Below are 25970 nucleotides of genomic sequence, written 5' to 3'. Positions count from 1 at the left end.
AGATAGAAGAAGGTCTACAACAGGTTATGTTTTCACTTGTGGTGGAGGGCCTGTGAGCTGGAAAGCAAATCTTCAAGAGGTTACAGCTCTATCTACTACTGAGGCAGAGTATATGGCGTTGACAGAAGCTTCTAAGGAAGCTATTTGGTTGAATGGACTGGCAGGACAGTTTGGTATTCACCAGGAAGGTGTGGTAGTGAAGTGTGACAGCCAAAGTGCCATACATTTGGCGAAGAATCAAGTGTTTCATGCAAGGACAAAGCACATTGATGTTCGCTATCACCGGATCAGAGATTGGATAGAAGCTGGATATATTATTGTGGAGAAAGTTCACACAAATGACAATGCAGCAGATTGTCTAACAAAGCCAGTTTCTGTAGAGAAGTTCAAGCACTGCTTGAACTTGCTTAGTGTCACAACATGCTGAGTTGTGGTGGAGCACCTCCTCACTTGAGGTGTGATGAGGCAAGAGGAGTATTGCCAAGGTGAATGATCTTGGAGGTTTGTTCAGGGTTACTTCAAGAGATACAAGACATCCTGAAGGTTGCAACAATCATTTGGTATCAACTCACCAAGGTGGTGATTGTTGTGTTTTTGGCTCGTTGATGCATGTTGGAGTTAGGATTCAGTAATCAAATCCAGGTTTAGAAAGGAAATAAGTTAGCACAGCTTTTCTATATGTTTTAGGAGAGTATATCTTCCAATATTCTATTAGGATTTGTGTTAGGTTTAGTAATCCTAGTCCATATTGTATCAAGCAGCCCCTATTGATATAAATAGGGCTGCAGGGAGGTTTTTAGACACAGAGACAGAAATCCTAAAGGGAGAGCTAAGGGTGATAGAGAGATAGGAGCTAGACAGGGAGGGGTTAAGGTCTACAATAAGTACTTGTACCTAAATTCTTCAGTACTAGTAAATCTCTCAAGAGAGATCACAGTGGAGGTAGGCTTCAGCTGAACCACTATAACTTTGGTGTGTTTCTGTTTACTCTTCTTTGCTTATATCGCAAATAACTATTAAGATCTAAAGACGCTTATAACAACAAAAAGGTTTTTTCTTTGTTCAAAAGGATGCTTGATGAGGTATTTTTTCATACAAATGCAGATTTATGAACCTGTCAATTTAGTTTGAGTTTATCACTTTCTGTATATTAGCTGTGATGTTGTATATATTTGTTAAACAAAGAAGACAGCTAGACTTTTTCTTGCATATCTGTTCCTCATGAAACAGATTTATATTGTCATCTACAGGATTGTGAACTTCTTAATCTGAAAAGTAGACCAGAGAACCTTATATTGACAACCATCGCTGTGCCACCTATAGCCATTCGTCCTTCCGTTCTTGTGGATGGATCACAGAGGTAATAGCCACCTTATCTCCTTTTCTTATGTTTTATAACATTTTTCAGTGGGTTTGTAGTGCTACAGTTGTTAATGATGCTCATCAAGTTTCCAAATTTCTTATTGCAGTAATGAAAATGACATTACAGAGCGGTTGAAAAAAATTATTCAAACAAATGCTAATGTTCAACAGGACATATTAGAAGGTTCTACCACAAGATTTTCAGTATGATTTTATTTTGATAAGGAAATGTTCCTGACTTCCTGATGATAGAGGAGTCAGAATTATTAGAGCTACATTTATCTAGAAGCTATCGTTTGTTGTAATGTATCTTTCTGATCTTGCATTTTATTCCTTTTCTTTACTGCAAAAAAATCATATACTTCTAAATTTAATTTAAATATAGTGTCAGTGTAATCCCATTATTGCTATTTGGCTATTTGCACATCAAAGTGCATGTTTGATTTATAGTGTTCATGCTACTCCTTGTGTTATAGAATCATATGCAGATTTTTTTTAGCACTCTTTGTGTTGGACCTATCAAAGATATCCTTACTTTGCAAGAAACAAATACCATTTATTTATGTTGAAACGTTTCTTTAAAAATTGCATGCATATCTTCTTTTTTCTTTGTTGTTTCTGTTACACTGTATAAGCATATTTTGCCATTAAAGACTGCCAGTTATCAAGCAACTTTTTTGGACACATACAGTATTACATTTCTAGAATGTGTGATATATTCTCTTTTTATTATGCTTTTTGCTGGTGAATCTACTTGTTCATAGGGTGTGATTTTGTACTGCATTTGCTGGGAATTGTGTTTCAGTCAGATTGCGAAATACTTCAAGCGGAGGTTGCGATGTACATAAACAGTGATGCTCGTGGTATTCCATTTCACATGCAACCAAAACATACAAATACAAAGCCACTAAGTGGAATGGTGCAGCGCCTCAAAGGGAAGACGGGCCGTTTTCGTGGAAATTTATGTGGGAAGAGGGTTGAATTTACTGGTAGAACTGTTATTTCACCCGACCCTAATCTTAAAATTACTGAGGTTGGTACAGCACCCTAACTTTAAAATCTTTTGTGCGAATTTGTTATTTCTAAACGTTTTAGCTGGATTTAGGTTGGAATCCCCATCAAAATGGCCCAGATCTTGAGTTATCCAGAACGTGTGTCACAACATAATATTGAGAAGTTGAGGCGGTGTGTAGTTAATGGACCTTTTAAGCACCCTGGTGCTGTAGTACTGCACAAACGAAATGGTGAAGACTGGTAGGGGGATTAACTTTTCTCTGTACCTTTTGTTATAATGAAATACCAGTATTGTTAGTGATAAGTAGTTAACTTGATTTGGGTGAAGGCTTTTGAAGAAGGGGAAATCGGAGGAAAGGATGATTCGTGCAGATAACCTCCAAGATGGAGACATAGTCCATCGCCACTCAGAAGATGGGGACATTGTTCTTTTCAATAGACAACCAAGCTTGCATCAGATGTCCATCATGTGTCATAGGGTGATCACATGTTTAGAATTGATTTTCTATATGTATATTGTTTCACATGAAGCTTAGTGTTGATACTAAATGTGGCATATAATCATTTCCTGCATGCAGGCAAGAATTATGCCATGGAGAACATTGAGGTTTAATGAATCTGTATGCAACCCTTATAATGCTGATTTTTATGGTGATGAAATGAACATGCATGTGCCTCAAACAGAGGAGGCTCGAACTGAGGCTGTTATGTTGATGGGGGTAAGATAGATTTCATGATTTTACTTTATTGAGATATATTCCAGTGGTATACTTAACCATTTAGTTCTCATTACATTACACACGTTTTTTTTACCAACATTATTATTGAACCTTACATCATTTAGGCATTAACTGGCTGTTGTACTTCGGCTTAGGTAGGCCTTTTTTGAACATTATTAGTCCAACTTCATTTGTATCAATTTGTTTTTCCCTTCTGTAAAAATAAATAAGGGTTCTTATTTTTATCCGACATGAATATAACTGATGTTTTACTTATCATGACAAGTTGCTGATGTGGGTGTTGACTTTTTGTCAGGTTCAAAACAATCTATGCACTCCCAAAAATGGGGAGATTTTGGTTGCTTCCACTCAAGATTTTCTGACATCTTCTTTCCTTATAACAAGAAAGGACACGTTTTATGATCGTGCATCTTTCTCACTCATGTGTTCGTACATGGGGGATGGTATGGAAACTGTGGATTTGCCAACACCTGCTGTAATTAAGGTGAGTTACTGGAATCTAAAGCCATCTCTTATCTCGCCTTTAACACGGTCGGGTCCATGCACATGGCAATTTCTGTCGGTTGTTTGTCATTCCTAGCATTTAACTCACTAGTTGAAGTTGCTTTGCAGCCAATAGAGCTATGGACAGGAAAGCAACTATATAGTGTGCTAGTTCGCCCAAATTCAAATGTGAGAGTATATCTTAACCTAACTGTTAGAGAGAAATCCTACTCCAACACAAAGACTGAAGATGGAAGAGAAACAGAAGCAATGTGCCCAAATGATGGGTTTGTCTATTTCCGTAACAGTGAGCTATTATCTGGGCAACTTGGGAAGGGCACTTTAGGTGAGTTTTCTGACTACTAGTCCTATGACAATAGCTTTGCACAGATATGTCGGTATTGGTTAAGCTTGCAAGTTTGCAACAGTAGTGACAGTGTGACGTACGATTTTCTATGTCACTTAAAAGAATATAAGGATTTCATTTAATTTCATTGAGAATTAAAATCTGTATAATGAAACTGATTTCAAACACACTGCTCATGAATTTTAATCAATGTACAAGATGTCTCTGACAACCAAGCCTAGCAGCTACTGTAAAACCATACAAGGTGCAATAGAATATACAGTCCTTCTAGGAAAAGGCAACCCCCAATCTGCATAGATAACAACATGAGATGTATACAATATAGGATAAATACAGTGACCTCTGATTATTTGGGATTATTCCAGTGGCTGTAGATTTGAAAAATCACACTGGTTCTCTGAAAAATGTTCGTCCTTCTCTGTATATCATCGTAAATATAAACCCTTTTGAGCTGGATTTTTTATAGAATGATCTCATATTGGGATATCTGATTGATTTTGATGTTTACAGTTTTTGATTTGCCTCACTCCAGGGAATAAATTGGGGTGATCATAGTTCCTTTTTTAGACCTTCCATTCACACTGGCTGGGTCATAATGCCAATCAAGAACTTGGAATACCAAGGCCTCCTCTATTTTGTTTCAGAAATCAAAGTCAGCATCATACAATAATAAGAGCCAAAGAGAATCTTCAATTGGGTCCTTGTCATCTTTCCTTTCCTTTACCATTTCTGTTAGGCCTGATGATGGCCAAGATAGTTAATTTCTCCATTTATTTCTTGTTTTTGGGTCTTTGGCCCCTTTTTGACAATACTGGAAAGAAAAGAAAAAATTTAGTAGAAAGTTGGGATGTGGTGCAACCTATATAGCATGGATACGGGAAAAACTGGGTATGTCCGTATCGTATCCGTATCGGATACGGGTACGGTCTGGATACGCCATATACACGTATCCCTGGATAAAAAAACGTATCCTAACTATGTAGTGCAAAGTCAACCCAGGGGATACGGTCCGGATACGATTTGGATACGTTTTAGGATACAATTGTCATTTTAACGTTGATAAAACCATGACAAATGTATAAGCCGTACCCATGTTGTTGAACCGTCCTTTTTTCCTTATGGAATGACAATAATTAATTAAAGATTTTTACTTCTGTGAAAGCATTGTAAAACAGGGAATGCTTCATTCAAGGGGTGAGCTACTTCTAATGCTAGATGCAGATGGTGCGACAAAGGTTAATGATGTAGAAAAACTTGAAAAACAGGTTTGTCTTTGTTGTAATCAAATGAAATGCCCTGCACAATTTTCCAAACCTTTTTCAAATCTCGTGGAAATGCTAATGAAGCTTCTTTTTCATATCCCAGATCCATACAGAGTTTATGCGTGGGAACTCGCCTTCTAGTAATTCAAATTCTAAAATATCTGATATCCCAATTGCTGCATTTGGTTCCCGTGCTCATCTCGAGGAGAAGGCCTTAGCTTCAGTTAGTTCTGCTATCTGCTCACTGCGATTTTTGTATTCTTGTTAGCTCTACAAGTCTTTAGTTATATTCATTTCATGTTTTCAGAGGAAGTGGTACCGCAATTTCTTAATGAAAAGTTTCCATCTTGTGGTTCTTCTGGCTGCTGGTCCTGGAATTCGTGATACTCAGGTAGTTGCTTAGTCTTTTCCATGCATTATTTCTTCTTCCAGCTTGAAAATTGCTCGTGGTCACTACATTTCCTCTTTACAATACAGTGGACTGAATCTTGATAAAGCTACTTATTTATAATGCTGACATAGAATCCTTCATGCATCGCAGTGTGGTTTTAAGTTGTTCACTAGGTCTGCTGCAAGGAAGCTTTTCACTAACATCTGTTTGAAGAGGTGACTACACTTTAGATAGCTGAACCTTTGTTTTCATCTCTTAGATGCAACTACACTTCAAATTTTCATTTGCAACAGTTTTTCTGTGTTTGGTCTCATGACTCGTATATAAAGTTCTTCTGTGCATCTCTGGGACTATCCGTATCGTTTTGATTGTTTCCTTAATCATGAGCTTCTGCACATCTGGACTATATAACATGGTTCTGCTTGTTTCCTTAATCATGAGCTTCTGCACATCTGGACTTCCTCGATTGACAATTACCACCAAGCGTGAATGTCTTTTTGATTGCCCCTCTGTTCTTGATTCCCTGCATTTGTTTTTGTTTTTGTTTTTGCTTAAAGAATTGAGTGTCAATGGCCCAAGGAGTTCCACTATTGTGTTTGGTTACAATTTGTCTGTCTGTGAGCTTCCAATCATGTTGAGTTGTCTAAAAATGTCGTTTTAGGATTATGTAAGTGTATTTGTTATATTGTTTTCAATGTCTAAGTTTAGTACCTAACAAGAAGCTTGATATGGACTTATGTTTATTGTAAAATTGTTGGAATTTAGGTGTTCTAAATTTCTAATCGTTTGTTTTTAATCCAATTCTAGAATTTATTTTTATATAAACATATATTAACTATTAATTTACAAAACGTATCCAAAACGCTACATATTAGAAAAAACGTATCCCCGTATCATGCCGTACCCGTATCCGTGTCCCGTACCCGTACTGGTGCATCATAGGGTGCAACACACCTTAGCACAGCCTTGGTTCCTTGCCTGGCCTTACTGTGGTTGGATTCACGTGGGTTCACGCTCAAATCTGATCAATTCCTGATGGGGAATTGGTTGCATGTGCTCTATATCTCCCATGCTAAATTTAATATGTTGGCCTGATTCTGCATCGGCCAATATGTGGTAGCCCTATGGAGGGGTATGTTGGAGTGTCACATCACTAATTTTGAAGCATACACATATTGCTGATTGCTTTTGGGTTGGATAGTTTCAACATTGTCCCTTTCTTTTCTTATTCTTGAAAAAAAAATTTGATGCTCAGATAGAAAAACATGGACAAGAAGTTTCTACCTAAATATTTTCTGACATGAATAATTAACAAAGAAAAGTCTAAATGGAGTTGGATTTATGAGAATTCATACCATCAGAAGCTTTCTATTTTAGCATTTTTTTTTTTAAATCTTCATTCAATTCAATTTTCTGTGCTTTTCATGTCATTAACTCAGCTGATTGCTTGTTGATTCATTATTTTATCGCTTTTTTGGTATGAGGTATTTGTATTATGATTTCATTGTTAGTATGTGATCTTTAATGTCACTTATCTTGGGTTGCAGTGCCCGATGGATTGGTAACCATGGATTCTCAATTGGGATTAGTGATGTACAACCTAGTGACCTCTTGTATGGTGAGAAAGAGAAAATCATCAAGGGAGGTTATGACAAATGTGACGATCAGATAAAGATGTATAAAAAAGGACAGCTACGACTCGCACCTAATTGTGATGCTGTCCAATCACTTGAATCTGGGATTACTGCAGTATTAAACGATATTAGAGACCAAACTGGAAAGGTCAGTTAATTGATTACAAAAGTATTTATAAAAAATATGTGGAAGCATTTAAAACCTAAGAATATTTGGTTAGAATTACTTCGTTTGCCTCTTCAGCTGACTCTTAATGTTTGTTTGAGTTGGTGTAAGAAATCTCCTTAGCTTATCGGGTTATTTCATTTCGCAATTATATCTTGAGTTGTTTCGAGAGATGATTGATTCTGAAATATTCTTTATTTTTCTGTAGTTGTGCATGCAAACGCTACATTGGAGAAATAGTCCCCTGATTATGTCCCAGTGTGGTTCTAAAGGATCTGCTATCAATATAAGCCAGATGGTTGCTTGCGTTGGTCAACAATCAGTTGGTGGTCGGCGTGCACCGAATGGGTTCATAGACCGAAGCCTTCCTCACTTTCCTAGAAAAGAAAATACCGCTGCAGTAAGTTGTCTCCTGCTTTTAACCTGTCTTACTGTTTGTAAGATAAAGATACAGTCATGTAAATGACATCTTCATACATGTTTTATAGCACTGATCACTAAAAAATAGTTCATTAATAGTAACGACATTTAAGATTGACAAGTGATAAGAATATAGTGCATCCTAAATATTTAACTATAATGTATTAGATATATTAAATATTTAGCTAAATATACTGATGGGAAAACAGAAATCCATTAAAATTTACTATCATGCTGTGTTTGGATGGAGTAATCTTACTTTGTTGGAAATTTCATTTTCATGGGAATTCTATTTTTCAGTAATATAAATTCTAAGAATCGAGAATTCTTTTGTTTGGATACTATTCCCTAGAATTTTAAAAATGGTTAGAATTGCATGTAAAAGATTGGGAATTGAAGAATGAAACCTCTTTTTCATGGAAAATAAACAAGGAAACAGGCTTCAAATTCCCTTTATCTTTTCCAATAGAATTTGTACTTTTCTTGAAAATTCACCCCAAACAAAATAAGAAATATCAAATTTCTGGAATTTAATGAAATTCCTCCTTATTTTCCTCTATCCAAACACAGCATTAATTCAATATATAATCGATATATAATCGGAAGAAGTTTCTGGGATTTGAGCATAGAACTTGATCAAAATTAATGCCAAAATAAACACACCAACTTGTCTTTCTCTCCTTCCACAAATTCTATTGACAAGCACCACCGCCATCCGGCACCAGATGAGGAATCCAAGCCTAAAAGCTTCTTCATCCTCCCTTCTATAAAGCCTGCCCCCCCCCCCCCCCCCCCCCCCCCCCGCGATTTCAGTGCTTGGGTGTTATTATTTTTCTTGATAAAATTCTGAGTCGGGGTATTACAAGGGTTGTATCCAAAATAAAGAAACCAATGAAGTAAAATATAAAACATATAAAAGGAATTGAGGAAAAAGGAAGTAAATGGAAAAATAGTCCACTGAATATTCCCAACAAATGCAACCATCTGGTCTATTTTACTTCCTTTTTCCTTTTATATGTTTTCAATTTTACTTCATTGGTTTCTTTATTTTGGATGCAGCCCTCAACAAACTTGGGTGGGCTTGGTATTTAGCAAAACACTGAACCAAGCGTGCAAAACTACAACATTTGTTCATTAGGCGTATGCTTGATGATTTATTGTCAAAATCTCTGGTGAAAGGTCCACCCAAGGCTATAGATAGATCCGCCACTGCTGCCAGCAATCTTACTACAGTTATATTAAATATTCTTGATTATTTACTTCCATTGCTGAAGCTTTGCTGCAAAACTGCACATTCCAACGACAGTTGTTGCCACTGTAACTGCCAGTAAGCTGATTGTGTGTCCTTAGTCTCATGTGTTTAACAAGTTCATTGTGGTTTATTTTTTGGTTTATAGATAAGTGACTAAAACCTTCTACTTGTGTTAGAAAACAAAATGATACGCTATAATAGTACATATTCATTGTTATTTACTTATTTTATGTTCATTCTTATTTGCCCCTGTGATTCGATAAAATATAAAAGTAAACTATTCTTGTTTATAACATTCTTTGTTTGTATTTGCATGACAAAAAGTTCTGGTATTATTATTGATTGTCGTGCTTCCATTCTTGTTCTGTAACATTCTTAGTTGGATAAGATATATATGAATTTGTTTACATAACCCATTATTTATATTTATGTGAATTAATGGTCCTTATTTTCTTCTCGAAATAAAAATAAAAGAAAATATATTAATGGTCCTTTTCTCTTTAATGATGCAGGCTAAAGGCTTTGTTGCTAGTTCTTTTTACAGTGGCTTGATAGCTACAGAGTTCTTTTTTCATACAATGGGAGGTTGAGAAGGCCTTGTGGATACAGCTGTATGTTTATTGCTTAGAATAGACTCCCACTCATTTAATTATTTTGACATTTTCATACACCTGCTTTTCTTTCTTTCTTTCTTGTTTATTGTTTTTACTTATTTTATTTTGTGGCACTTGAATTTGCATTTTACCTGCCACTGTAGCAATTTTTAATTGAATTACTGCAGCATTCCTGTAGACATGTAGTTAAAGTATATACTGGAGAGAGAAGATCATATGAGATAAAAATTTACGCAGTTGAGTCTGATGCCTGATCATAATCATGAAGTTTATGTTTTGAAATTTTATGGGTTCAAGCCTATGCCTTCTTGTGTAGGGATTGTATCGTTGTTATAATGCTGCCATTACTGATTTTTGTTTAAATCCTTGTTTTCTTGTATCTTGTTATTTGAGTTCATGACCTTTTTATTATAGAATTAGTGTAGCTGTTTCATCAGAGCAGGATAAAAATGTAGGGTGTTTGAAATAATGTCATTCTTCTTGCAAGTCGTATTAACCACAACTCGTGGTTTACTTCCCTCTTTTGATTTTGGCTAGAAGTCATGAATATTGTGTTACCCCTGTGGTAAAAAAGTAGTTACCCCTGTGGTCAAAATCATGATACCGTCAAAGTCCCATTGTAGCATTCTCATGATCATGCATATCCCAGGCTCAAATAGTTCCAAATCTTTCCTGGGTAAATTCAGTCTAACATTCCAGCAGATGAAGTTATAGAGATTTGATTGAGTCGGTGAATTTGGACTTTGTTTAGTATCAGATACTCATCTCTCAGTGACATTAAAAGTTCCTTCACTAAAGATCATTCCTAAGCCTTTGCTCTTTGGTCCCTCTTAATGTCTTATGCAAATTGGAATGCTATACTATGTCCTTAGATTTTGTGTAAGCTGATTAAGTGTGATATGGTTTAGAGGGGGAACCTTTTTGGTGCATCTCTCCGTAATGCTGTGTAATGTACAGAAATGTTGCTGAATATTTGAACCAGCTGGAAGGCATATCGAGTTTAAGATTAGTATCTCCACTGTGATTTCTACTCACTAATAAGTGCATTAGCTGTTGTTTTCTGATTTCTTTTTTTCTGTTTCTTTCCTTCCTGTTCTGGACCTCCTGTCAGCCTTTATTCACTTTATTTTATCTTGTCATCAATACAGTTTTGATTTTATGAAGTGAAATATCTGGTATTCGTACCCAATTGTTAATCTCTGTGTATATGGTGTCTAGGATTCGGCTACATTAATTTTAAAATTTTGAAGTTTACAGGTCAAGAGGTCGGGGAAGTTCTAAGTTTTTTCATAGGGAAGAGGGATTTGATCAGGTTGATATGTTGTTCTGGCAGTGTTTTGGGTCTTTGATTGAGAAATGGGAAGGAACTAAGGATACTTGAGTTCGATTTTATATCTTGCAGGCTCTGGTTTCTTCAGGGTTTAGGGATTGTCTTTGTATGCTATGCAAATGCTATGCTTGTATTAGTTGTTGGTTCTTTGTTGTCTTTCATTGGTGCACTTTCAGGCAATGCATCTCCCTGTTTGTGTTTCTCCTAAAATGAAATATACAGAACCATTGTTTGGATCATTGAGCTAGGACTTATCAGTTGTGGTTCAGATTATGGGTTCTGCACTTTTTTGTAGTTGTGAAGTAATAGTATCTCTAATACCTTTTAATAATGTTACCCTGTGGCCTGTGCTTATTTTTACATTTGATATGGTGTTAAGCTGCTAAAGTAGCTGTTGTTAAAAAAAATTAAAAAAAGGTGCTGAAGTAGATAATGTTGATTAGATATCTTTCTAATATTCTTCCTGTATTTTTATTAATGGTCTCACTCTATAATGGTGAAGTGCGTTATTAGGGTTCAGTTTTTATCAACCTATTAGAAAGTGATCTTTGTGCCTTGGCCCCTTTCCTTAATAGACTGTTTGTGATTGATGCAGGTCAAAACTGCTGACACAGGTTACATGTCTCGTATATTGTCTAAAGTTCTAGAGGACCTCTCTGTTCAGTATGATAAAACAGTTCGGGCCGCAAATGGAGGTATTGTTCAGTTTTATTATGGAGATGACGGTATGGATCCTGCAATGATGGAAGGAAAAGGTGGAGCACCATTAGACTTCTACCGGTTGTTTTTCAAAGCCAAGGTATGAACCAATCATTCTCTCCTGATAAGGGTGAAAATAATATTTTGTTAATGCTTAAATGTGATATCTGTATACAGGCCACATTCCCTGCTGGAGAACGCGAAAGCCTTTCTCCTGAAGAAGTATCTGAAATAGTGAGAAGCAGGCTTTTGGAAAAAGATATGACTCCTGATGGTGGTTGCTCTATGGGTTTTAAAAGTTCTATAGAGAAATTCCTGGATGAATATGTAAAAGCATTAAGTAAAACACAGGAGGCTTTTTTATTAAATCAAAGTCCTGGTTGGAAGGTGAAGTCTGCAACTCTGGAGAAGATTGTCCAAAATATATCTGGTGTCACTCGTAGACAGCTAGAGGTACTTGTTATATTTTCTGTTTTACTAGCAAATGTCATTTTGTGAATGCTCTTCTGTTTTTGTATTACATTGAGGAGAGAAGTTTTTTGAACCGTGAGTTTAACCGTTGCATATATGACCCTATACAACTCTAGGTAGTTCACCCAATATATTTTTATTGGTAGTGTTTAGGAAATATTGTTGTCTGCCTATATTAACTTTCCTATTTGTTCAAACTGTAGGTTTTTCTTGATACTTGTATTTCCCGATATCATTCGGGAAAAGTTGATGCTGGTACTGCAATTGGAGTTATTGGAGCTCAAAGTATTGGCGAGCCTGGGACACAGATGACATTAAAAACTTTTCACTTTGCTGGAGTTGCAAGCATGAGTATCCTTGATTTATTTTCTTATTCATAAGAACTAATGAAGATGAATATGTATACCTGCATAACCTATTGGCTATTACTTGGTTGGTTATTTGATCCTTAACACATCGTTAGACGTTACGCTTGGAGTCCCTCGCATCAAGGAGATAATAAATGGAGCAAAAAAAATCAATACTCCTATCATTACTGCAGTACTAGAGTGTGATGATAATCCAATGATTGCACGGATGGTAGCAGGTCGAATTGAAAAACAAATCTTGGGCAGGTATGCGTGAAACTATTTTTCCAATGACATTTAAGAGTTAACTTGTCCTTATATTTTAGTAGCTTGCTTTTCATATCTATCACTCAATTAAGTCAGTAGCTTGTCTGGTCATATCCATCTCTCAATCAAGTCTATAGTATTTGATGCTCTACCCACTGAAAGTGATAAGTTGAAGAAAAAATTAAGGATTATTGTCGTGAAGGTTGCATGGTTTCACTTAGATTTTGTCTTGTTGTCTTGAAGGTTGCTGACTATATTGAGATTGTAATGAGTCCAAGAGCAGCATATGTAGCTATCAAGCTTGATATGGCCGTGATACAAGACGCACACTTGTCTATAGATTCCAATGTTGTAAAAGAATCAATTTTGGGTACTCCAAGGATTAAATTAAAACATGAGGTGTGTATTTTAATTGTCAGTTATCAAATATATATATATATATATATATATATATATATATATATACAGTCTCTATCTAGAGTGAAGGTTCACTCTGAAGTTTCAGAGTGAAGTTCCAATTTTGGCACACTTTTCGGTCAAATTTTTTCAACATAAGTGATTCAATATATATATATATCTCATGATCACGTCTTATATGCAGCACATTAGGGTTCCAGATAATCAAACAGTTGAAGTACATTCTCACGAGAAAGATAGAAGAAAGCTACATTTTCACCTCTACTATTTGAAGAGTATGCTCCCCAATGTCATAGTACGGGTGAGGCTTCTAGAATTGTTTACTTTTTGTCTTTCTTTTTATCTCAAAATTATTGTTCCATGAAGATATGAATCAATTCTTTTCCTATAATAATAGGGTATAAAGACCATCGAACGTGTTGTCATTGATGAAGAAAAAGTTAAAAGGGACAAAAAAGATATTGACGTTAAATGTGGAGAAGCAAAGAAGTACAAGTTGTTTGCTGAAGGGTGAGTTTGTATCTCTTGGAATATATATTTCTGGATTTAGTAATGACTGAGTTCCTTTGATGTTGGCATGTTTAAATTTCTAATTTCATTATTAGGTCATGCAAATTGTTGATGATTTCAGCATATTTTTGATACAATTTGTTGCATTGCTTACTAAAATATTTTCATGTTTCCATGTAAATATCAGTGGCTGCACATAATAATCAAATGAGAAATATTTTGCCCTAGGCCCAAACTACGACCCTGCCTGAGTTCAGTACATACCCTTCTGGTTTTGAGGTGTGCTAATTTGCACATACGGCAAACTCTATCAATGTGTTCAAAAGTAATTCAGAAGTAACAAAATGAGCAGACATGATTACTTTATCAAGTCTTAAGATTGATATGCCAAGTCTAATTCCCTCATAGGGTACATTTTTCCTCGAGTAACATTATTGACCACTCTGCTTGTTCACTTTTAAAAGATAATATTGGAAGAGTTAATGGAAGGGCATTGGCTCAAGTTTAAAGTTCACCAAATCAAATTGTCAAAATTTTGGAATTTTGTCTTTGCTGACAATTGAAATTTAATAACAATACTGGGTCAAATTATATTGTAATGATACTTCCTCGACTCTATGTCGATATCAGCATACACATGGCATGTTATGTTACTCATTTTCCCTCTATGTCATGGTCTTTTATTTTTCTCACATTTGGTGGCATGATTTTGGGTGCTTTTTGTAGTATTTTTCTTGGTTGTCATGGTTAAATTTGTTTGAATTTCAAAATTGTTTGTCTACCGTACTTGTTTCTCGAATTTTAACATCAATCGTGTAACTTTTTAGCAAGGGTCTTCTGGAAGTAATGAGCACTAGAGGAGTAGATGGTTGTAAAACCACAAGTAATGATATTATTGAAGTGCAGCAGACACTTGGAATTGAAGCTGCAAGAACTTGTATCATTGAGGAGATAAAGTATACTATGAAATCACACGGGATGAACATAGATGATCGCCATATGATGCTTTTAGCGGATGTAATGACATTCAGGGTGAGTAGTTTCATATCATGTAGCCTCCCTGCAATGTGAAACCATCTTTGCGTTTATGGAAACATCATTGTCTTCCGGCACAAGCATACTTATGCAGAATGTTAAAGACGCAAATTGGTAACCAGATGGCTAGAACCACCAAACCTGCCGAGACTGGTACCCACGGTGCCGCTTGATAATTAGCAGATCCTGATACTTTGTTAACAGTAACAGAGTATCGTTTAACCGTGTAAACTTGTGACTATTAGAAAATGTATACCTGCTCTAATTGAATAGGTTGTGACTAGAGTTCTCATAAACTTATGCATCTTTGGGGGAAAAAAAACTGTGCATCTCTGGAAAGCGAATAAGAGTTCATCATTGCCTTATTTTGCATCATAATTTGACGGATATGCACCTGAATAATGTCGTACGCTCTAATTTCCGATCGACTGATCAACCCAAGGTTCCCCTTGATTTGCATCATAAAGTTGTCTATGAAGTAATTAATTTTAGCTATTCAGTTATCTTCTCTGTTTCGTCAAAACAAGTCAGAATCACAAACCACTGAAACCAGAATTCAGCCCATTTCTTCATATGAAACCCGAAGTATAAACGAAAAATCAAGCCATCTACATAGTTATATTGTAATTCAAGCCTTTTTCTTTTTCAACGAGTATAGAGGGTGATAGGTGAAGATGGGTCTTTGGAAAACATCATTCAAACGCTATTGTAGGAATCACTACTCGTTGAAAGATTCAACCAAGGGTTGAAAAGAATTAATTGAGAACAAAAGGTTGCTGCTTTCTATATATCGTGTCGATTCTATAAACTTGTTCAACTGGGATAATCACAAACAGTTATCTGCAACCTATGATCTTCCTGCTCTGCCACATGTTTAATGAAAGCTCTCCTCCACCAAACTTCAAACGCCTTCTGAATGTTGGGACAGTCATCTCCCTTGTTTAGAAATCGGTCAAACCAGTTCAGCATTATGGCCTGTTGTTGATGCAAAGGAAGTGTAAGAATCGTTTGGCTTAGACCCTCTTCAACGAGTTTCTTGTCAACAGATCGCGACGCCCTCTTCATCCATCCAAAGTCCTCATAAAGTGCTTCCAGCCAGGTCGACAACAAAGAGAACCTTGTGTCTTTTGGCACCAGCAAATGCCTACTCCCAATTGCGATGCATAACCCGGCTGTGATTCTGCTGATTTCATGTCGGTACATGGTTGGAATCTTTGAGTGGAGGACTGCAAGCTCCTTCTGATCTGCCCATAATTTCACAAAGTCTTCACCCATTTTCTTGTCTACCATTATATCAACAATCCACTGCATGTTGTCAGCCTCTCTTGCTATCTCGGCCATCAATAACCCCCGGTCTCGCTTTTCGTCCACTCCTGTAGCTTCGGATAGGCACAAGACAAGGGAACTCAAACATCTATGGCAAAGATGGTAAAGGGTTTCTTTAGACACATCAAGCCTATTCCCATCATTCACTGCATCTTCTCTCAGCAACCTGGAAATGAGAGTCTTCATTTCTCGACGGGCTCTATCATCTTTTGCTTGAAGAACACCAGTGAGCAGTCTTGATAAGATTTCATCAGCTCTAGCAGACGTGGATGGTTCCAAGGACACTCTGAGCAAAACTTGATCACTGGCCTTGTCACAAAGCTGAAGATCACTGAGTTGAGATTTAACTTTCTCCTCTTCCTCCTCGGACCATGGAACTGCTTCCAAGTACTCCAAGCATGAGGCAATGCCTTCATCAAACATGAGAGCCGCAGAGACCTAAAACAGAACAAACAGAGGATTACACCAATACATTCCACCATAAACAAGCTCAGAGATCAAATAAGAGATCAAACAGTCACATAAAGACAGAAAAAAGACTGTAATCTGAATGGCATTAAAACACACACATGCCATTTTAAAATTCCAACCATGCCATTTTCTCAAGCTACTGTAATATAACTTACATTAATTCTCACAACATCTGGTGAAGCAACAAGCACTGAAAAACCTAAAATAGACTTTACATTCAGTACCTCTTAAGGAACCTCAGAACCCCAAAATTTATTGTCATGACCACTTGCATTCAAAAGCCAAAACCCACCAAGCCAAGACAACCCAAAGCTTTCCATAACCTAAGGTCCTGCAGCTTTCACAATCCCCCCAAGACAAAATCCTTCCTCTTTTTAGAGACATGTCTTGCCATCACTAAAACCTCACAATCACTAAACTCAGGAAAAAGTGAATACCCGACAACCACTCAACCAATGTGTTCATCCAAACTTTCCCAGCAACCCAAATCACACAGCACAAAGAAACAAAGCAAAATCCAAAAACACATAAAATGCAAGGCATAAAAAAAAGCACACACCTTTAGCAAAGCCAGAACTCTGGAGACCTCCTCACCCATCAACCTCTTCTTCAAATCCTCACAGTACATCAACACCACAGTCTCCACATAGACCTCCACATCATCACAATCAGAAATCTCCACACAATGTGCAACCCCTCTATCTTTCCTCATCTTCTCTGCAAAGAACCGGCTTTTCAAAGCCAGCACACTCTTGTGCACATCCATTGACACCTTGAACCCATCCTTGGCCACCACCGTCAGCCTGACGTCACCAGAAACAAGGGCCGGGTTCCTAAACGGCGCCGTTTCGATGAGCTTGTGGACTTTCTGGTGGAGACTACTACTACTACGGTCGGAGTCCCGGTGGTGGTGCTCGCCAGACATCATCTCGTAGAGGGTCTGGGAGTTGCTCGGCCGGGTGAATTGCGCGGCGGAGAAGGGCGGCGGCGGAGGGGAGGGTGGGGTTTTGGAGGTGGGGGAGGAGGAGGAGTAGTGGAGCTTGGAAATGGTGGATCTTGACGGCGAGAATGAGAGGGATTGGTCGGAGATGAAGCCGTGTTTGATCATCGCCGAGACTTCTTTGGATTTCAGTGCGTTCTCGGCCGCCATTGGAGGTCTGTGTGAAGCTTGGATAAACCCAGTAATTAGGGTTTTACTGGGTTTCTTTAGGAAGCAAAGATTGAGAGATTGAAGAACTGGGTTCTTTAAAGGATTGAAGTAATTGAAGTGGGTAATCAATGAGTCAAAGAAAGATGTAAACTTTATCTGAGAGAGAGAGAGAGAGAAGGGTTTAAAGGAAAATCTCTATTAAAGCTTCCTTCTTGGGAAGTTGGAGAAATTTGGAAGGGGAAAGTAGGAATCCAAGAAAATGGAGCTTTGGATTTGTGATGTAATGATGGGAGTGATTATAAATCCCGAAAGGCCCACTATTAAGCTTTTAAGGTAGGACTGGAGTTTAAGGACCAACAAGGTGGCTGTGTAGATCATGTTTAATTATAGGGTAATCTGTTCTTAAGCTTTTTTAGAGTTAATTAATAGAAAAAGATGAAGAGGTGAGGAGGACACAGGTAATGCCAACCCACAAGGCCAGTGAGTGTAGCTTATTAGGGGAGCTCTGAGCTTAGCCTTTGTTTGTTTGTTTTGGTGAAAATAGTTGGAGATTCTCTTTGTTTTGGGGCGGAGACACCAAATTGGCAAATTCGGCTTTGAATATTACTCTACTGGTAACAACAACCAGTTGTGAGGTTCATTTTCTTGTTTTGTTTCTGGGTTGATGGGGATTGATTAGGAAAGAGTATTAGACCTAGAATTTGTGGGTTATAGAATTGAGAGCCTCTGAGCTTAGTTCTGCTCATTCTGTGCTTGCTCAGTGAGTCTCTGTCCTATCAGTCATGTCTACTAGCCCCTAAACTAGTAGCCTGCCATTGCAACAAACAAGCATGGGGCAACTTGACATGTCTCCAACCTTTATTGGATCAATTATTGTTGTCTCTGAATTTACATTCTATACATTTTTACTTCATATTAGTTTGTTTTTTCTGTTGATGAACATTAATTTTTATTTATCAACATCTTAATGATAAATGAGAATTTTGAGATCGACTCGTATCACTAAGCTTGGCCAAGTTAAGGTGCATTTCACGTCCAAAAAAAAAAGGTGCATTCTATCTATGTGTCCACCAAAACTTGATTACGATTCTAACATTCATGTAACGGTGTTTCCAAGCTGTTTGGTTTGGATGCCCTACAAATCATTAATAGGTGTATATTGATATCCTTAACCTACCGGGAAACATCCCTACCCTAACTACTTGGGCACGAGTTGCCGTGAAGCACAGGATTAAGGAGATACAAAGAAGTCTCACGCAGCTCTCACTAACGGATTCCCTCACTTACAATAGACAAACGAATGAAATGATAAAATATGAAATGAACAACACTTAAATTATTATTGTAGGGAAAAATGGAATTATCTACTCATCTTATTGATAATCTCTTTTATATAGGGGTCATGATTACAATAGAAATAAATGATAATTACAATGATAATTAAGGCTACATAATGGTGATTGGTTTGTTACATCCGTTGACCATAAACGTCATTAACTCAATATGTTATTTACTTTAACGAATGCACACTAATGGTGTTTTTCCTTCAACACTCCCCCTTATGCCGAGTTGAATATATAATGGTGCATAAGGTGTTGCCTCATTAAAAATCTTTCCAAGTAACAAAACCCAATGGGAGAAAATAAAATTTTGATCGAAGTGGAAAATAGCACAACGCACCTATTACATTTAAGATTAACATATATGTGCTACACTCCCCCTGATGTCTGCACCTCACTCTGATCTTTAAATTAATCATGAGAGCTTTGATAACTTTTGCATATTTAATTATGCATCTTATTTGATACGTATTTCTTTACGCCAAATATGCAACGACGTGAATAAAATTCATTCTCATCATGTCGTTTTCTCTTTTCTTTATAGGGACTATAAACCTAAACATTTAGGTACTGTTGTTGCATAGGCGCTAAGCTATATAGCGAATGAGATGTCGAGTCAAGTATATTGTGTTAAGTGCAATAATGCGTCTTTGCACTTGTATAGTGAATCTCATTTCCTGACACTTATTCGTCATCTTTCATTTAGACGAAAACTGATCTATATTTAAAAACTTCGACTGATCATGCGAGCTATATAAGCTTGACTTTTAACTTTTAGAGATCTTTAAAACCGATTGATGGTTAATCATCAATATTACAGTTCTCAAGATTAATTTTAAGACTGTGTCTTCCCAATGATCTTTTTCATTTTCGACTTATGATTTATAATGGCGACATCCTTTTTTTAGTTCATCAAAATACTCTGCAAATCCATATTGAATACGCAATGATATAACACATGATCACTATTCATAATCAAGTATCTTACTTCGTGAACGTTTCAATTCTTTTTGTAATGCTACGTGATCTAGAACCATTTCTTGGGTGGATAAAGTTTGTTCTATGACTTTCATGTATATCTCTTAATTTCGATCCCACATAGAGATATCTTGTTACAACTTTCATAAGCTGCATTTATCAGTTTTTCGAAAACTACCAAACTGATAAGGTAGTGGAGTGCAATGACATCCATTACGAGAATATCTCTTTGTGGTCAATTACAAAAGAATATCTCCTCGTAGTCAATTCCAGTGCGTTAGTGAGAAACCTTGCACCATAAAGTGAGTCTATACTCTTAATTCTCATACGCATCTTAACAAAGATATATGATAGGGTTTACACTTGCGGTGTCGGCTTCACCTGCCCAAATACATATCTCTTTGTTAGTGAACTTTGGTTCATGTTGGATCGCTTCTTTCCATTAAGCCAAAATTACTACGTTGTTATTTCTCAACGAAGTATGGTTCGATATGAAGACTCAATATCCTACATCCTCATGTGGTTTGTATTTGTAGAGATCTCTATATATTCAAGGATTTGTTCTAACATCTTAGGTGTCCCCCAGTGATAACCAAAATCCAGGAATTCTCATGAGACGAATTTGAGATTATGGATCTAATCGTGCCAAACTCGCTTTCTTCCTTTAATTGAGTATATATCAAACATAAGGTGGTCTCCCCCTCTTCCTTAGAGAGCCACGGCCTATGACACCATTTATGCCACTTTATGATGTCAACATGTCACAATTTATGGTGGCAACGCAATGTCCAAATCCTTTTGGGTGGCGTCATGTCCTGTTCTTAGGACATTGAACCTTGCAAGCATATTTGCAGCTAATATATGTGATCTCATCACTTTGTGCAATAGTGGGGATCAAGATGAGACACAGTGGGGACAAACCACAACAATTCATGTCGTTCCACTTGAACATTTTTTGTTCTTATCTCCCCCTAACGACGGGAAGACTGTCACATCAAAGTGATATTCCACATATCTAGCGGAAAAAGAGATCGCTTGTCAAAGTTGCAATATAGCGGACTATCTGGATGCTCGTCTCCAGCAAGAAAATTTATTCACATTAGTTGGCTTCACCATTATGCGATGTATCGTCGCAATTTGGCACGTAGGTTAATCTAGTTTAAGCTCAAGGATTGTAGATCCGTGTCAATCCTGGCGAGGTCAAGTATTTCGACCCTTCGATGTTATCGATTGTAATTCCTTTTACAATGATTAAGGTGATAACCAAAAAACTAGTGAGTAATAAGTTGTTTATGCAAAAATTACATTATCCTAAACAGAAAAATTGGTGCGCATTACCATTTACCAATATCAAGGCTAGTATTTTAGTCATTGTCCGTGAGACCAAGTGAGTTTGTAACTAGCATAAGTAACAATAGTTTCAGTAGTGAATGGTGTGATGACACGTGACCAGCGTGTCAACACCTCAACCAACTTGTGTATCAAATATTTTACGGTTCCGTCTTAGAGGAGCGACGAAATATGGGAATTAAATCACATCTTCAATTTCTCCATAAAATTATATTGTATAGATTTTCACAGTTCTTTGTTTCTTTTTTCTTTACTTCTATTTATCCAAAATATGAGTGTTCTGGTGTAACTCCTATAATATATAGACATACATATCACGACCTGTGTATTCCAGTAAATCGTGTCAAACCCAAATATGTTAAAATCCCGAAGGTCAATTTATTTTGACGTTGTTGGATTCATTAAGCAATTTTCATATATACTTGATAAATGGACATATACACTTCTCTAATACTCGGTTACATCCGCAGTCATTTAGAGATAGTGCAAAAGAAGTAAACTGTAATCTCACTTATTTTTTTCACATGAAATAGTCGTTGATATAAAAACATTTAAAAATGTATAACGGTTCGATTGTCTCTTGTTGACTCTTGTTACATAAAATGCCAATGGACATAGTTGTGACATAAAAATTGAATATAAACTCATTTTCTTTAGAGTAATTTGATAGAATTGTAAAACGATATGCTCATCCCATAAGGTATGCATTTTGTGAATCCCAAAGGATTAGAAAGGTATGTATTATTCTTCAATACTATTGTTTTTGGGAATCACATAATGCATTTCTTTGCATTTATGTATTCATGTCATACTAATATTTTGTGAAGTTGCTTTACTTTATGCAGTACTTCGCAAAGTCAAAATATTAAAAATCGAACCATGTATATTAATATTTAAATATTCTCAATTTATTGAGAAAACTCATAACCTTGATTGTATGTCAACGATTGCATCAAGGTCTTGTCCAATCTAAATGTACTTTAATACCGAAGTTTAATAAAATTTTAGGTATATAATAGTCATTGCAATTATATCTTGAAAAATTAGTGGCTGACTGTAATCGAAGTCTGAAACATTTTGAATTAACATAGATTTGTATCGCTCTTAAAATTGAGGAGCTTTCTCCTCGTAGTTTGATATTGAATATATATTTTCAAAATTGTCATACTCTCATTATTCTATACTCTTTTTATAAGAGGGCATTCCATTGCTCATATCATATCCCCTATGCATATTTCAAACGGTACATTATTATCAATTGACATGGATCGGTTTGTATGAATCGACATGTTCATAATATTTTCCCTTTGCTTTAGGGTTATTATTATCCATAATTCGTTCTGAGAAATTTTTTTTTTCTGAAAGACATTTCTTTGTCTTGAGAGACATTTCTGTCATTCAAGATTGTAAATATGCTTCCAAGTTACGTGCAAGAAAACATGTTTGCATAATTCGATCATGGTTGAGCCTTGGTTGGCTTGTAGGGAAGGTTGGTACTCAAATTCTTTAGAGTCCAATATATGTTGTGTTGATTTAACCAACTGTAAATAGAGTACGAGACTTATTAATTTCGCAGTCTAAAATTCTAAATAGACTTACACGAAAATTAAACATACCAAAATACATTATGGCAACTTTGAAGCTTTATGAAGTTTCTTTATCACAGTAAAGATATACAATTTAATGAATCTCCAAGAAATACAAATCGGATTGCAAGACTAAGAATTAAAATGGTCGTATTTTTCGATACTTCATGAAAATACTTTATCACAAGAATATGTTTGTCCTCTTTTTGTTTTTGATAAAATTATCATGAAATTTCATTATCATGACAATGCTCATATCATATGCTAAATAACATAATTATACAAATTATATAAACATAGCATATGCAACAAATAGAGCATATAATTTAACATGGTTAAGTAATTTACAAAACTTAGGCAATTATCGTATTCATGATACATGCCAATGACCATGTATAAATATATAATGCTTAAAAATTTAAATCATAGCATCATCACGATTTAATGACATGTTAAGTAATTAAATTTTAATAATAAGCATAGCATGTAACATGGTTACATAATACACATGATTAAGGCAATTATTGTACTCGTGCCAAAGACCATGTATAAATATAATGCGTAAAATGTAAATCATAACATTACGATTCAATTACATGCTAATCAATCAAAAATAAATTTAAATCTGTATAGCATATACCATGTCACGATATTCAGATACTACTTTACTCACGTAATATATATAATTTCATTTATATGAATGAAATTTAATACAACCGGCAATACTAATTTAGATCTTACTTGTCAGTTTACCAAATAAACTATATATAATACGGTTATTCTTACATATGTCGAATTTGATCGTCATGTGAAACGGTTGCTCTCACGATTCCATTGTGAATGACAATTAATTAATCACATGCAAAAACAATCACATGTAAATGATTAGTCACTTGTAACTAGACAAGTTTAATTTAAATGAATTTATATTTGAGTAACAAAGTCTTAAAAAATTTGTTTTACCAACAACCGTAAATCCCGAATTTACCAAGAGAAGAATCTCCTTTTTTCTTCGTGGGTTGGGTCGGGCATATCCGGGTTGGAGGTAGCCGGGTCGAGGTCTACAACTGTAGATCTGCAACCGTAGATCACCGCAAGGCGTCGTTGGATCTGGGCAGCGCCGATGGATCTCATTCTCCATGCAGCGTTGGCGACGTAGATACTTCGAGTTCGAGGAGCTGGTCGCTATTGCGAAATGCCGATGGATCTCGTCCTCACCAGTGCGCTGATTGTCGGGGCGACAAGCGGAGCGGAGCGCGACTGTCCTTGGCGGCGCTGGGGATCCGAGTTGAAGTCATTTTGTGCCATCGATCTGGGTCGGGAAATGATCTGTAAGATCTGCGTTGTTGAGGATCGTCGTGGCTTACCGAATCGGGGAGTTGCCGGTTCAAGCCCGCAGCAGTGGATCGCCCATGCAACTCCTAATCCTAGTGCCGCTGCCGATCAGAATCGATGTCAATCCAGCCATGTTTGAAAGCGTGGACCACGCTGCCACGCTCACGATGATGGCGTCGATGGCTCCTCACACGTGCAGCAACGAAGTGCGGAGGCAGATCATGGCATATCGGAGATGGGTTGGGTGTCCAGAGGGAAAAACAAATTATTGTTGTAGGGAAAAATGTAATGAAATGATAAAATCTGAAATGAACAACACTTAAATAAACAAATTATTGTTGTAGGGAAAAATTGAATTGTCTACTCATCTCGTTGATAATCCCCTTTATACATGGGTCATGATTACAATAGGAATAAATGATAATTATAATGATAATTAAGGCTACATAATGGTGATTGGTATGTTACATCCGTTGACCATAAACGACATTAACTCATTCCGTTATTTACTTTAACGAATACACACTAATAATGTTTTTCCTTCAACAATTACATGTATCGATTGTTTGCTTGTTTTTGTTTTTTTGTTTTCGATAAACCGAGGTCAGTCGAGATCTTGGGAGATGTTTGGTACGTAGGATTGGATGCCGATGGGATTGGGTACTGTGCTAGAGCGAAACCCGTGTTTGGCGATAAGTAGGGATACATTAAATTGGACTTTGCAGTCCCCAAACCACAACCAACGTCTACAGGAGCGATACAAAAAACCTTGGTATTGTTGAAGCCCAAGTTTGCGCTATTGTTGCTAGTGCTAGAAGACTTCATCGTTCTCTCTCCACTAAACTTGAAGATTTGTATATGGGTTGTCACTTTTTTTAAGGATTTGGACTCTCGGTAGTTTGATTTTGCTAAAAAAAATTATTGATTTGATTTTAAGGATTTGGTGAATTTCAGTTGATTCATGGCTGGCTTTTTCCCTTCTCAAAATATTTTTGCTTTTCTGGGTTTTTAGTTTCTCAATTCAACAATGGTTGCTTGAATATATTTTTGCTTTTTTAGGATTTTCTCAATTCAACCAATGGATGCTTGATCATTGTCTTTCTGGGTTTTTATCTTCTCAATTCAATATATTTTTGCTTTTCTGGGTTCAATGGCTTTGATTCAGATTGATATTTATGTTTTATTTGTTTATTAGTTTAACAATTGGTGCAAATCTTAGTGGGTCATACTACTATAATTTTGCAGGGCGGTGATGATGATGGAATTCAAAGAACACTTGATTATGAGCAGATGGAAGACTGTAATTTAGCCGTACTTGCTCCAAACATGGGTTAAGTCTTCAATAAGCATAAGCTAGGCTTGAGGAACGAATGAGGTAAGCTCTATGAAATCTAGTGCGGGTACGTGGAAACGTGGAAACGATTTTTTTGAATGTTTTTAGAAGCGAGTATGTTTTAAAAGCGTCATAATAAAATAATATATATTTATATCTAAAAATATATTATATAAAATAACAAATTAATTACTAAAACATTATAGAATAACAATATGCTAGAAAATGAGCTCAATAAATATTTTGTAATGACCTAGAATAAACAACACAAACACTTCAATAACTAACATGATATTAGTATTACAGCTAACCACAAATGA

At 36.3% G+C, this 25970-nt stretch overlaps 2 protein-coding genes across 2 annotated transcripts; one reads left to right on the top strand and one right to left on the bottom strand.

Annotated features, from left to right (window-relative positions):
• Nucleotides 1-4822: 4822 nt before the first annotated feature.
• On the top strand, nucleotides 4823-6262 carry LOC126789291 (uncharacterized). Its single transcript, XM_050515420.1, has 4 exons — nucleotides 4823-5231; nucleotides 5332-5451; nucleotides 5536-5619; nucleotides 5770-6262. The coding sequence occupies exons 1-4, from the start codon at nucleotides 5145-5147 to the stop codon at nucleotides 5836-5838; spliced, it is 360 nt and encodes a 119-aa protein (XP_050371377.1). The 5' UTR covers nucleotides 4823-5144; the 3' UTR covers nucleotides 5839-6262.
• A 9128-nt stretch (nucleotides 6263-15390) lies between these two features.
• Nucleotides 15391-18020, bottom strand: LOC126789282 (BTB/POZ domain-containing protein At5g60050). Its single transcript, XM_050515409.1, has 2 exons — nucleotides 17138-18020; nucleotides 15391-16545 (listed from the first exon to the last, which is right to left on the bottom strand). Exons 1-2 carry the CDS (start codon nucleotides 17726-17728, stop codon nucleotides 15595-15597), a joined length of 1542 nt encoding a protein of 513 aa, XP_050371366.1. The 5' UTR covers nucleotides 17729-18020; the 3' UTR covers nucleotides 15391-15594.
• Nucleotides 18021-25970: the final 7950 nt, after the last annotated feature.

The sequence above is a fragment of the Argentina anserina genome, chromosome 3 (genome assembly GCF_933775445.1).
Source record: "Argentina anserina chromosome 3, drPotAnse1.1, whole genome shotgun sequence".
Classification (NCBI taxonomy): Eukaryota; Viridiplantae; Streptophyta; class Magnoliopsida; order Rosales; family Rosaceae; genus Argentina; species Argentina anserina.
The sequence above is the reverse complement of the archived record's forward strand: the minus strand, read 5'-3'. Positions and strand labels throughout refer to the sequence as shown.